This window comes from Lycium ferocissimum, chromosome 12 (assembly GCF_029784015.1).
Source record: "Lycium ferocissimum isolate CSIRO_LF1 chromosome 12, AGI_CSIRO_Lferr_CH_V1, whole genome shotgun sequence".
Taxonomy (NCBI): Eukaryota; Viridiplantae; Streptophyta; class Magnoliopsida; order Solanales; family Solanaceae; genus Lycium; species Lycium ferocissimum.
The window spans coordinates 38,770,205-38,785,513 of record NC_081353.1 but is presented as its reverse complement, the minus strand read 5'-3'; the positions used below and the strand labels follow the sequence as shown (position 1 = coordinate 38,785,513).

The following is a 15,309-nucleotide window of genomic DNA, read 5'->3' as shown; positions in this document are numbered from 1 at the left end:
AAACTTGATTCATAAATTTATATTTTGTAAGAAAAGACTTATAAGTTAGTAGATATATTTTTAATAATTATTTTCACCAACCTCATTAACTTCTATCAAATTTTATTTATGTGGGAGGATTATATTAAAAAGTAGTTACATTACTATTTATGTTAAATTTTCCTTTTTATTGGACTAACGTTTGATCAATTGATGTTGTATTTTTAGAAAAAATTAATTTTTGTTATAAAAAGCTTTCTCATTTGGTAAGATTGTATAAGGTGGAAAAGTTTGATAATTTTGGCCAAACTTATGTGATTTTTATGTTCTAAGAAAAATTAATTAGAGATTTTCGGTTTGAATTTTTAAATGAAGAAATATTTAGAAGGAAACATTTCTTCTTTTACTGGATGAAACATTTCTTCTCTCTTAATTAACAAGATTCATTAAATTTTATTTAACTCATCAAATACATAATTTGACCAATAACCATGAAAATAAACTCATTAGCTATTCTTACCCGTTAAGATGCGAAGATGAACATTACTGTGTCTTTAAATAGAAACCAAATTGATAACAATTTTTTACAGCAATTCGAATATTAATTAATTTGTTATATGCACCAAAAGAACGGAAGAAGTCTGAAATATAGTTATAGGTTCACTTGCAACTTTTTCTCCATAATGTCCGCGCCCCCTTAGCGTGTAAACACGCGCGTACACGTAAAAAATGCGTGTGGTTGTTAGATATCCACGTAGATAATTACAACTGGCCAAGTTACCCATTTATTTTAACTTTAAACTAAACATTGGGATTTAAACCTCTTTTGTCAAAATTTCAACCCTCGCGCGATGGTTTGTCTCCTTCGATGTTCTCTACGAAAGCACGTTTGATACGACTTCCATTACATTTATTCTTTAGGAAGTATAGGGGGAAAAATTCATTTCTCCTCCATACATTTTAATAAATAATTAACTTTAAATGAAAACAAAATACTTGTTAAGGATAAAATCGCATTTTCATATTTTCTTTTGTTATTTTCATTAATTCCAAAAAAATTGAACCTAAAAATCACGAATCAAAGTTTTCATATACTAATAATTGACAATACAATATGAAACGATATAAAGAATCAAAATAACTAAAGGAACATATGTTAAATTAATTGAAAATTTAAATATTAACTAAAAGTTGCCGGACCGTACTAAAATTCTAAAACACGTGTAGGACTTTTAGTTAAAAGTCTAATGTCTTATCGGCATAACTAAAAATATAACTAAAAGTCTGCCCCTCCAGCATACTTTTGCATTTCTAAGAAAGTATGCCAAAAAAAGAGCTTGCATTTTAATCTTCTTGTCGATTTCCCGACTCACATGCTTAATCTCGGTTTACAAATTAACAATATTAACATAAGTATGAATTTTGAGACATAATATATTTTTACATAAATAGATTTTCCAGCTATTAAATTTAAAGTAACCATAAACTTTGCGTCCGTCTAGAGTTTGTGGTAATTTTATAAAAAGAAATTAACAAATCAATATTGCCGATTCGTGTGGATCCTCGTATATATACTTCAAAACCTAACAATAAATTGTTAGAATTAAGCGAATAGTAGTTAGTATCACGTTAAACAATGGGTTCGTGCCTACGTGGTGTTTAACAATTAACATCTTGCTATACAATGCAACCCATAATTAGTCTAGTATTATAAATCATTGGTTCAAAGATTAATGGAAAGGAAGAAAATTGATGGCAAAGAGAAGAAATTTAATGGAGGAATTCTTGAAATTTCTAATATATGGTGGAGGAGAAGGGGTTGTGGTGTATAAATAGGAAGAGAATAGAGAGAGACGTTGGGAAGGAAAATATTAAGGAAAATGGTTATTTTAAGTTTTTAAGTTGGGGGTCGATGTGGACAAAAATGACCCCCCACGCGCCGATTTTGAACATTTGAAGTCACATTCTGTGCCATGTGGACACTTAAGGGGGACGCGACGCATAAAGTTGCAAGTTCAGGGGGGTTTTTAATCCTCCATAGTTTAGGTGCCCGTTTTTAAAAAGAGTTACTTAAATTTGCCAAAAAAAAAAAGAGGAAAAAGATGATGAATATAAAAACTCTTAGCTACAAACCAAGTTTGCAATTGTGCAAATTTAGTGACTTTGCTTTATTTGATAAACGAAAACTATAAAAGTAATGACTTTTAACACCATAACATAATAAATATTTTAACATAAGTTAACCGAGTTTGAAATGGATTGGTTAAATGAGTTTGGATTGGTCGGGTAAAATGAGTTTGATGAGTTAAATAAATTTATTATGAAAAAAATAAATTTTTAATGTGACGTGACACATCAATTAGGAGAGAAGGAGTGTTTTGTTTGTTTAATATTTTTTGAGGAAAATAGTGATAGAGCCCGTTTGGATGGGTTTATGGCTTTTGACTTATAAGCCAAAGTCATAAGTTAGAAATTCTAGCTTATGACTTTTGGCTTATTTTTGTTGTTTAGGCTCAAAAACATGTGCTTAAAAACACTTTTTTGTTTTATCCAAACATCACAAAAGTGCTTAAAAGCTATTTTGGCTTAAAAACACTTAAAATAAGCCAATCCAAACAGGCTCATACTTGAGTGATATTCTAGTCCCAAAAGAAATAAAAGTGATATTATTGGATAATTCTCAAAACATGAGTGACCTTTTAGGAAATTTACTCGTATGAAATTTGTCCAACTCTTAACAATTAGAGATTTTCGGTTTGAATTTAAAGAAGAAGAAATTCTTAATAGGGAACATTTCTCCCTTTTTAGGATGAAAGATCGCAAGAATCTAGATTAATCTGACCAGTAATTTCAAAGACATAATGCATAAAGAAAAAGTAAGCAAAATGGTTTTTTTTGTTATATAATAATAGAAAATGTAGAACAATTGTGACAAGATATACAGAAGACGTCTGAAATTGTTACTCCTATTAGATAGTGCCATTTGAGTATGCCTTTCAATTTTCAAAGCATTTAATCGGCCGGTATGAAGTCACAAGAAAGAAGTGGAATATTTAATGCATACACGTATAGTTCACATGATTGATAGGATAGACAGGTACGTATATGAATGTCACAACACTGTCCATTTTCATTAAAACTATATTAGGAAAAGATTATGTGGGAAAATAAAGGCGGATTTCAAATTTGAAATTTATAAATTCTGAATTTTAAGGGCAACCATTTCAAGTGCTAGTATTTGGGTCAAAATTTAGTTTTTGATATATTTAATGCATTTCTTAATCTATATGTATAATTTGGGCCAAAATTCCACATACTAAAGGGCTAAAGGCTATCTCTACCCTTGTGGAAAAAAATCCAATGAAAGAAAAAGAGTATACATGTCTAACAATACACATTATTAGCCATCTTATTAAACATCTTACCAAGAAAATTCAATTCGGACGACACATGATTAAAGAAAAAAGTGTACAATACGTATTTTATTGATCAAAGTAAAAAATAACAATTAAATGTACTAGTTTGTCAAATGTAGGATTCAACAATGCCTGTAAACAAAACTGTAGAACTATTCTTTGAATGATATGTTTATGCATTGCTTTTAGCGCAGTATAATTTGCATGAGTAGCAACAATGCACATATGAAATTACTCCCACATACAAGGTAGAACTTTATGGATAAGTAATACATAAACAACACCCTCAAACTTGATCTTTATGAAGTATCTTGCTCCGATTTTGGGTGTCTGCAAGTAAGTTCAACTTATATAAAGTTAACACATAAACACAAATCTTGATGTAGCGCATAAATTTTGAAGGTGTCGTAATACATTTTGTGTTTATGTGTCAACTTTATCTGATTAAAGGTGTTCTTAGTGCAAATCTAAGTTGGAGAACGTAGTTAAGTTTGGAAGAGTTAAGAGGTATGTTTATGTATTATACCTTATATCAATATAATAACAGGAACAAAAAAGTTACATTTATGAAGTGATTTCTTCAGCATTCTTCAATACAGCAGCTTCAAGGCTTTGTCGCGCTTCTAGAACCTTCTCAGCGATTTCACCATCAGTGTAACCTTGATCAACGAGCTTTTCCTCTAATACAAGAAGCTTGACCTCAATCCAACATTTGATTAACGATTCAAATGCCCCCCCCCCCCCCCCCCCAAAAAAGGAGAAATTTAGCGGATTTATAATAGAAAACCTTTGAGTTTAACTATAAACGATACAATCTATTGAAACGTTGTATTCATCCTAATAATACGATACAAAGCAATACGATATACTACGACATGTTATGAAACAATACGTACCAACCACTGAACCACCTAAACACGAGAAGCTTGACCTGAATTTGACGATTGCGATCATGTTCAACAATGTCTTTATTCGGTTCCCTACTGGACTCAAAACCATTGCCGCCATTAACGGTAACCTTGTTAATCTTCGGCTTAACGGAAAACTTGTTGCTTTGAGTGTATCCATTGGTGCCGGTGCCTCGAGGTGTTTGTAGCCCGACTCCGGTTGTACATCCTTGCCGGAAAAATTGAGAAAGAGAAAATTTTAAAACCCTAATATGCTAGATCTATTTAGATCCCAGTTTATTCAAAACTAGTGAACGCGGTCACAATAAATAAATAAAATATAAGAAAAAAATAATGCCTTCAATTTTTTAAACGAAAATCAATCTTTACTAATGAAATATTTATCTACGATTCTTCTACTGAGTTATTACAATGTAAATAACCTATTATAATTGGTAAGCCTATATTAACACTGAATGTTTTATATAATGTCAATGTATCATCTTATCCCTTCTTTCTTAAGCACTTAAAAGTGAAAGTACTGCAAATTTATTACATCTACCTTCATCCAAATAAAACGAAATCTCCATCTCACCATTCAAAAGGTTATATTGTCATTGTTTTTCACAACACGACCAATACAAGCATCTAAGAAAAAAAGGCCATCTAGCCCTTTAAAATTGAGGTTTTGACGATATACTCTTAATTATTGACACTTTTTACAAAGAAAATACTTATTGAAAGGTGGGGTGATATATCCATTTTATTTTATGTGAATTGTTTTTATTAATCTGTTAAGAAAATAACCCTTTATTCATATCTTAAACAATTTACTTTAAGTTTCTTATTTTATCTTATATTCGAAATTCACTGGCTCGACTAATGCAGATTTGTATTATGTTAGACCCATTAATGGGGGAAGGGAAAGACGCCACATACTTGAGATTTTTCTGAAAAACTTATTGCATATTTAAGACCACATATTTTTAAAAAAAATCTCTTTTCGTGAACTCTCTACACAACTAAAAGGTTTTATATAAAAACTAAAATCAAGAGAGTACGTATTATTCAACAAAAATGATGTACATAATTTTTTTTCTTTCTTAAACTATATGCTAGAATAAGTTCATAAGGAATAAAATTGAGGGAATACATATTATACATACGGAGTTTAGAAAATAACATGTTTATACAAATGTCAAAGAAAACACTGCTTGAAAAAATTGTACAAACTTACCATGGATAGGAGAATAAGAAATATGGTATGTCTTCTAATAACAATATTAAAAACTGAAACAGGAAAAAAAACAAATAAAGATTAAAACACTTTTGAAATAAAAGTGAAAGTTTCCCAACTACTTCAATTTTAATCTTCTCAATTGCTATCTCTTACGTAAGAGCACCACTTGAGTTGTGCCGCCTGTTTAGCCTTAGTTCAACAGCCACCACAAAAAACTCTCTCTCTCTCTCTCTCTCTCTCTCTCTAAAGTTTTAAGTCTTAGAAAAACATTACTCCCCACGAAAAAGTAAAATTTGCACTATTAATTTAACCAAACTTCTCTATGAAATTCCACCAGTATTTTTACTAAAGGAAATTGTAACTATACAAAACTATTGTATTCCTCATTAACTAATGAACATGTAAAACATTTCTTGTTCCCACTATTAGCACAATTGATTCGAAATATGATGCATGAATTATATCAAATACATACCTGCTGTTATCCATAATTTATAATCATATGACATATGATCAGCATATCCAGTCAAAGGTTACATATAGGAATTGAGATTGGATCTTCCAAAAATCATTTTTTAACCTTGTTGAAGTATGATAGTCAGCAAAACCCTTTGACCTATTAGCTAATCTTTCTGCTTCGTGCTGCCATGCCTCCAGCCTACAATTGTTAGACCATAAATCTCAAAATTAATTTTCACTAAAGCAAACAAAGAGAAAGGAAGAGGAGTAAAAAATATGATAAAAACTTACTGAAATTGATGGCAAAAGGCACAGACGAAAGATTTCTTCAATGTTGATTTGTTGGGCATATCAGAATGTTGTTTACATAGTATATATTTGGTATGTGATGAGAATGATTAATGTAAATTAAATGGGTTTAATTGTAGGTGGTAAACGGGTTTAGGGTATGCATGTTACATTTGAGAGAGTGATTAATGAGAATTAAATGGGTTTAATTTTCTGAAAAAATGTTAAGGTAAAATATAAGGCCAAAGGCACAATATTTTTCTAAAAATGACACTAATAGAAATCCTGGCAGTTTGCTGAAGTTTTTTATTCACATCTTGCATTGGCAGTTTGTTTATATTTCTTCTAATTGTTTGAGACGTTTCAATTTCTTTTTCCTCCATAATTAAGGAATTTGAGAGGTTGGAAATAAATTACGTACTCCATGAATAAGAAGAGTGGAGTATTAATTATTGAGTCATTTATTGTTGTTACAATAAATGGGATAAAAAATAAAAAAAAATAAGCAAAAGCTCAAAAAAAGGAGAAAAAAGATAATTGTGTTTCTAGGCGATACAGAGTGTCACATCATCTGCCTACATCTTTAGTTTTATATTATATATAGATTCTTTTGTCAGTCTTAGTAATTGATATTATTAATGGAAGAAAAAAAAATTGATAATTGCACTTGTATTTATTATTGGAAAACTCACTTTGGCAAGAAATTAAATTTTTGCTAGGAAACCTATTTCAATATGGATATGGAGAACTAGCGAATGTCAAATCATAAACCATATACAATTACCCCCGAATAAAAAAAAATGTCCATTTAGCCTTTATTTTTTTAATCAAGAGTGTCTACTTATCAAATCAAGAAAAAAAAGTTAACCTTACTTTTTTAAATTTGCCCTTATTAAGTGTTAAAAATACTTATTTAATGAAGGGCATTTTAGTCAAATTACCTACTTTTATCAAGAAGTTAACATTAAGGGGTGTGAGAATGACTAAATGGACACGTCTTTTTTATCCGGAGAAGGTATTAAACCTTCGACTTAATCAAAAATTCCAAAAAAAACATTTTTGTGAAAATAAATAACTTGTTCTTCAGTAGATTATAGCTTTGTCCATTGGTTCAATTCTAATCGACATGGTTGATTTGGCTTAAGGTGAAAAATCGAACCAAACTGAACCATAAACAATCCTAATCACGACTAAAAATTGGAATAAAATAATACATAGGAAGCACAATTACGAGCACATGTAAAATTTGAGTTGGTGTTCTATGAAAATCCATACAGACTTTATAATTTATTTATTTTTTATACGGTGGTGTTCAGGCCAACTTGTGTGCATAGTTTGCCTGACATGCATAAGTTATACAAGCTAACAAAAACGCTGATATCCTAAAGCAAATATGAAATGGAAAATAGCAGCTGCATGAATGTTTTTCTTCTCTCAGAATTTAATGTTCTCTCTCTATGTTTTGTACATACAGAATCCAATGTTCTTTCCCTTCTCTCTTCTTCATTGCTCCTATACAATTTCTGGCTTAGTCGAGCTTTCCATGGTATCAATGAAAAAACACTAACAGAAGACGGACCAAGAAAATGACACTTTGATCCTGGCAAAATTGAAGCATAACATCCTCGATCCCTGTGTGACACAAATACCAAATTAAGCTTGCCCGGACCATGTTGAGCCAGGTTACAATAAGGTCTTGGAGTTTGGAAATATGTAGTTACTAGTTAGAAAGAAAAAAATTCACCAGAACCTACCAAATATATAGAGAAGCGATTACGGACCTAGTCATTGATTGTTCCGCAGGCGCTCCCTTGATCTTATATCAGCCTACAACATCAGAAGTAACTAAGTTATAAAGTATAAATATCTCAGTATTTCAAAATACATAAATCAATTAGCACATATTGAAAAATACTTTTGAATCCCGTCAACTCTATTAGAAAAAGATGGAACTATCCTTGACTACGATGCATGTGCCTCTTTTTCAACCCGTTGGACCATACTTGATTGACGTGCGTCAAGATAAGGAATGGTATACATTGGCAAACGTTTTATCAATACAAAAGAAGTTTAATCAAGAGATCATGCTAATTCCTTATCTCAAACAGGGCCGAAACCGGAAGCATATAGAAATCAGACATCACCAGTGAAAAAACTTCTAACAGTTACCTGCCGGATGGGCTCTGGAACACGAAATCTGCAAGTCATCCTCACAATTTCAATGGCAGTAGCGAGAGATATTCGGTGACCAACTGAAATAAATATAGGCTTCAAAGAGCCCTGAGATGATCGCATTGCCTGCATAAGGATTTAAGCAACTTGCACCTTATTTGAACCTTGTGATGAAAAATAGAATAGATACTACAGCAAAATTCACAAGCAATTGAGTCAACCCAAATATACGGCTAATTTTGTGATTTCTGAAACTAGTAATTAAAAGAGTGTCTTACATGTCCCATGGGATGGGACAGCATATCATAATGTTCTGTGTGTAGCAGAAGCACAAGGTATAATATGTAGTTACTAGTTAGAAAGAAAAAAAAGGCCTCAACATCCACACCTTTCTGAAGGGTGATTAATGGGAGCATTCATTAGAAAATAATGAAACATAATATTTTACACTATAAAATTAACAACCTCCTTACCGCTCCCCAGGTACATCCAGAGTCCCCAATTAGGGGTAAGACATTTTCAGGAGAGTCCTCTGCTTGAAGGAGTTCTCTTACCCTAGATTGTGTAAGACCATCCACATGGTGCAGCTGGAAAAAAAGAAAAGAACAGAAAATATTCTATAAACCAGTGCACAAATGTTGCAACTTATTATAAAAAGAAAAATGTAATAGCTTTGAGCTAAGTCTATGAATCAACAAGTGAAAATTATAGAAAACAAGTCAATGGGCAGAATACTAGGAGATATTCACCAGTTCAGTATTCCGCACAGAGTAACATCAGTTGATTATCTCTTAATCTGATAAGAAAATGCACTTTGGGCCTAACTCAACCTCAAAGCTAGCTCAAGTGGTGGGGATTGCCCAAAACAAGATAAAGGAGTCCAATTTCCTCATCCCACCCCATCTTGGACTCAACAGAATCCCAGGGCAAGAAGAGGGAACTAACAAAAGCATAAGTAGACTGAGTATATGTAGATCTTGAGTGACACTTCAGGTGGACAAAGAAGTTTAATCTTACATTCTTTCCCACACCAACAGTAGGAAGATCAGCTAAGACGCCAATGTGACAAGCCAGACCAAAACCTGTAAAACATAATTGGGGTTGTAGAGGCTTTAGCACAAAAGTGTTAATTACTGCTGGAACAATGAAAACAAGAGGAGTCCCTTTCTGCATACTCAGTCACCAGTTGATTCATGTCCATATGAACTCAAATATGTCAGATCTTCCAAGTTGAACAGTCAGTGATTCAAAAAACAACCACCCAAACTAATCATTAAAGTCAAACTCACCAGTTCTCTTACTAGATTTCATGAACAACTCTTTAAAACCCAAACAGCATTGACCAAGACCTGAACTTAAAATTATCACACAAGGCGATAACTAATGCTGAAATATCTTTACAAAGCCATCGCAAACTTGGGGTTCAAACAGTTCAGACTTTGTTAACTAGATTCAGAAGGCCAGCACTCTACTTAAATTCCTTTTTGAAACATGAGAGCACTTATACAGTTATACCATCTAGTTTGGACACTTGAATGGGCTTTCTTGATCAAGTTATAGCTGATCTTGTGCATTCCCAATCTACTACATGTGTAAAAGATGGCCAAGTATCACTTAGTTTCTAGTGTACGCTGTCTTTCATAAGACTGCAACTTTGCCTGAAACACCATTAAGAAGTAAGACCTGTCATTTGAATTCTTATCTGGAAAATGCATCTAGTCCTTTACTCAGTTTTCATTTTGTTTTCATTTTTGAAAAAGAGTACACTTTGCACCAGCATATAACTGCCTTCAATCCAGTCAAATCATCAATTGGATCAAGAAGACAAACATTATCATTAATCATCTCCTTTTGATAATAGGAATACCACAGAGTAACTTAGTGCCATAGATTTAGTGCATTGATCCTACATGTGACTGAGAGTCTTAAAGAATGATTAAGACAGTTACAGTATTAGATTAGGCTGAGAACAAATTAGGTTCCAAGCCTCTTTTGTTTGAAGAATACATTAACCGCACATACAAAAATGAAGGTCTAAAATAGAGAAAATCCAAAGAGAATAATCATTCCCTAATTTATCATCTGAGAAAAAACTAGACAATATGGATTAAGAGGCTATAAAATAGCCAAAAAGGTACAGAGATATGGGAGACTCCGCCTCTGTATGTATAGAATTACTTAAGCAAGTCGAACTAGTCAACCTTTTTCCTAAAATAGGTTTTAAGAATAAATTTAGTAATTGTTGGAAAAATGACACAAATTCGCCTATAAAATGCAAGGATGAGAAATATGATGCCAGATATGATCATGATGATGGACGATGTCCTTATGTTGCCTAGTATCTTATCTACAAAAATGGAGGAAGCATCGTATCTTAATGATGAATCATAATTCATAAACAATCAGCTACACTTAGATTCTGTTTTTTCCAGCTTCAGATAGCAAAAAAACTTGCCTCGAGGATGAAGCAGTCCATTGCCATCAACCATCAGTAGCTGTGAACACAAGCATTAAATAGATTTCAGGTATTAACTTTTATAATAGCCAGCTCAACAGAACAAAGACCGGTGGTGTGGGAGTAAGGGATCAGGAATCTGTGGTACCACTACATCCTAGATCTCATCATTGCCGTCAAAAGTTTTACCATTTGAGGGTGGAACGAGAGCATGAATATTCAATAATCCTCTAAGTATTCAAATTAAATGAAAGAAGAGTGAAACTGAGAAAGATAACCACATGTTTCTTAATTCAAAGCATGAATGAACTGTTAGCCAAGAATAATGAAAATCAAAGCATAGCAATTGTATCTTTCACCAACAGCGAATTTGACAGACAAGGAAACACAAAAGCAAAAGTGGGGGAAAGTAAAACTCTCCCGTTTTTTCTTTTGGGGAAATAAGGAGTAAACTCTCCTACTGTTTCTTTTAGTTTACAAGAATGCTGATAACTTTTTTAGGTCTCTTTCCATTCATACAACAAAAAACTTATCTCTTTTAGCTTTGTTTCATTCTTTTCACTTTTCTGGGGTGACAACTTTCTACCAACTCTCTTATAATTCAGATGCGAGAAAGGCATAAGATCCTAGCTTCATCACTACACGGCAAAGGCAGAATCCTATCCAACTCAATAATGTAAATTGAACCTACGTCAGGACTAAGTATAAAGAGGAGAAAGGGAGAAGATAGAATCAGAATTACCAGTAGGCAACAGATTTTGTAGCATAAACCCTTTCCTGGCTATATATGCATTGGAAATCTAAGTTACATGCCCTTAAGTAATTAAGTAAACTGCTACTTGGCACTTGCATAGATGTTATTAGCCCTCTTATGCTGCCCATTAGCTGATTTAAATTGGAACCACAAGGCTCTCGTTTGTAGAACTCGACGATTCCTCCAGGTTGGGGACGAAATCTTCTACACTACTGATTTGTGATTAAAAGGTAATGCCTCTTAGCTTCTTTTTTCCTTCCTCTATCTCATTTTCTCCTCTTGAGTAAATTATAGACAGTAGGATAGAAGTAGGTCGGTTGCTATTTAAAGTAAAGGTTGAAGTTGGACTTCTTATCTATAATCAGGAGCAGGTTGGGTGTGGAGAAGAGTTCTGACGGTACAAGGAAGGTGCAGATTTGGTTTAACCTAACCAAATCCAAAACGAAGTCTTTCTTGAAGGGAAATATATATAGCTCTAAAGTCTCTATTTACTGGATAAATAACAAACTTAGAGTAAGAGAAATATATATAGCTCAAAAGTCTCTATTTACTGGATAAATAACAAACTTAGAGTAAGCAATCAATGTGAAAAATAACACTTGTATCATAACATTTAGCTGATTCGAGTCAGTATATAGACTTTAGAACAGTTCTCCACCATTTGCAGAATGAGAAATAAGCAAGGTGAAGGGTACAAAGGAAGAAACTTCTAATCAAATACCTGGGGGTAGAAAGGATGACCATTGTTCTTCATTTTATCCAAAAGCTCCAGGAGTACAGGAGCCTAAAAGAATTAGTTGGATAAATATACCAAGTCAGTTCACATTACACAGGAATATTAAAAAATATATATATAATTTACATAAGTTAGATATCAAAAAAGATTAAAGGGCAGCCCGGTGCACTAAGCTCCCGCTATGCGCGGGGTCTGGGGAAGGGCCGGACCACAAGGATCTATTGCACGCAGCCTTACCCTGCATTTTTGCAAGAGGCTGTTTCCACGCCTTGAACCCGTGACCTCCTGGTCACATCAACGAGGCATATTACCTCGTTCCAATTTGTTTGACATTGTTTGACTTTACGAGTTTAATAAGAAATATTGGAACTTTTAACACATAGGCAGAATATGGATACCAAACATTTGTTTTTACATCCAGTGGAACCTCAAACAAGTCATGTCAACCACAAAATATGAATGTAACATTAACTAGTTTCCGAATATAGAAAAGTTGCTAATTTTTTTGACGCACAAAAGGGAAATAGTGTCAAACAAATTGGGACGGATGGAATATAATCACAAGAGTATATGTACAAGACCTCTCTGAAAGCAAGGAAACCAGGAACATATGGAATTTGAAGTCTAACAATAGAAGAATCTTCATAAACAACTTCGTGGGTCTGCAAGTCCAACACAACAAGGGTTCCACAGGCAATAGATGAATCATCTTTTGAGAAACTTAAGTCAACCCCACCAACATACTTCAGTATTTCACAGCTCCCTTCTTTTTCTCTTGCGGGTAATCTCCATTTGAAATCATCTTCAGTAATCAATTGCCCTTTTAGAGAATCTTGAACCCTGAGCTGATTAAAACAGTAACCAACTTGTAAAGATTCAAACTTTACATGTGCAAATATTACTACTTAAGCAAAAAAAAAAAATACATCTTCGGTAATCAGTTGTCCTTAAGAGAATCTTGAACCCTGAGCTGATTAAAACAGTACCCAACTTGTAAAGATTCAAACTTGCATGTGCAAAAATTACTACTGAAGGAAAAAAACTCTACATCTTCAGTATTCAGTCGTCCGTCGACCCTTTAGAGATTTTTGAACCCTGAGGCCTGAGCTGATTATAACAGTACCCAAGTTGTAAAGGTTCAAACTTTACATGTGCAAGAATTACAACTAAAGCAAAAAACGCTGCATCTTCAGTAATCAATATCCCACTAAAAAATCTTGAACACTAAGCTGATTAAAACCGTACCCAACTTGTAAAGATTCAAACTTTACGTTTGCAAAAATTACGACTGAAGCAAAAAAATCTACATCTTCAGTAATCAGTCGTCCCTTTAGAAAATCTTGAAGCGTGAGCTGATTAAAATAGTACCTGACTTGTAAAGATTCAAACTTTACATGTACAAAGACTTACAACTAAAGCAAAAAAAATCACATCTTCAGTAATCAGTTTTCCCTTTAAAGAATCTGGAACACAAAGCTGATTAAAACAGTAACCAACTTGTAAAGATTCAAACTTTACATGTGCAAAAATTACTAAGGAAGCAAAAAAAATTATATCTTGAACCCTGAGCTGATTTAAAAAGTACCCAACTTGTAAAGGTTCAAACTTTACATGTGCAAAAATTACTAAGGAAGCAAAAAAAATTATATCTTGAAACCTGAGCTGATTTAAAAAGTACCCAACTTGTAAAGGTTCAAACTTTACATGTGCAAATTACTACTGAAGCAAAAAACTGTACATGTTCAGTAATCAGTTGTCCCTTTAGATAAGCTTGAACCCTGAGCTGATTTAAAAAGTAGCCAACTTGTAAAGGTTCAAACTTTACATGATCAAAAATTACTACTTAAGCAAAAAACATTACATCTTCAGTAATGAGTTGCCCCTTTAGAGAATCTTGAACATTGAGTTTATTAAAACAGTACAACCCAAATTGTAAAGATTCAATTTTTACATGTGCAAATTACTACTACTGAAGTATAATGAAGGGGAAGAATTGAAATTTGATATTTACCCAATCCATTTGTTGTGAACTCTGATATTCAGTAGAGAAATTACACTCTGAAGAGGAAGATTCTTTGGCATCCTTCATAATTTTCAACAATTCTACGCCCAGCCTGTGATGTATGCACTAAATGAGACATTTTCATTGACCTTGTGATCCCTCCATTAAAATCGAATATAATCTAAACATATATGTACAGTAGTACTCTCCATGTCCCTATGTGTCCCAAAAAGAGGTATTTTTATATATTAGAAATAAATTAATATTTTAAATTTTATTTTAATCTCTTAATGAGATTATTTATTATCATACAAGTATTTATAACTTATTTTAGATGATAAAAATTTTAAGAACTTTTATTTATTTCTTAGATTCATAACTAATCAAATATTATCACATAAATTGAGTTTACGGAAATATACAATAGTAACTATAAATGAGTCTTGATTTATGATGTTGGTATAATTAATTTCAGTATAAAATTTGCATTAAAGGATATAGTGTTTATTTGAGGACATAAGAAAAAAATAATGTGCTGTAAATACAAGAGATTTGGTTGGCGCCTTGACGGTATTGAATAGTATATGTATTATAAGTTATGCATGAATTAATGTATTAATTTATTTCGAATAACATATAAATATGTACTAGCAATGCAATAATTAAATTATTTAAAATTAAAATACCATTTAAAGATAAGTAAATCAAGTATATAATTGTTTCATTGTTAATTTTAGTATAACAATCAACAATTGTTGCTTATTGCTTAAACAAATCCTACATTATAATTCTATGGTTACAACATGGAAAGAAGTAATCCCCACATATAATTTATCATTGTCTGATAAAATGTTTGGTTAAATTTTATGTTTCGTTCCACATAAAACACAATATTATTAACATAATGTTTAGTACATGTTT

The 15,309-nt window shown here is 32.4% G+C and overlaps 1 protein-coding gene across 1 annotated transcript; it reads right to left on the bottom strand.

The window, feature by feature from the left end:
- Positions 1–7,482: 7,482 nt before the first annotated feature.
- Positions 7,483–14,567, bottom strand: LOC132040212 (uncharacterized). Its single transcript, XM_059430841.1, has 8 exons — positions 14,398–14,567; positions 12,968–13,231; positions 12,372–12,434; positions 10,897–10,936; positions 9,459–9,523; positions 8,915–9,028; positions 8,439–8,567; positions 7,483–8,096 (listed from the first exon to the last, which is right to left on the bottom strand). Exons 1-8 carry the CDS (start codon positions 14,473–14,475, stop codon positions 8,055–8,057), a joined length of 795 nt encoding a protein of 264 aa, XP_059286824.1. The 5' UTR covers positions 14,476–14,567; the 3' UTR covers positions 7,483–8,054.
- Positions 14,568–15,309: the final 742 nt, after the last annotated feature.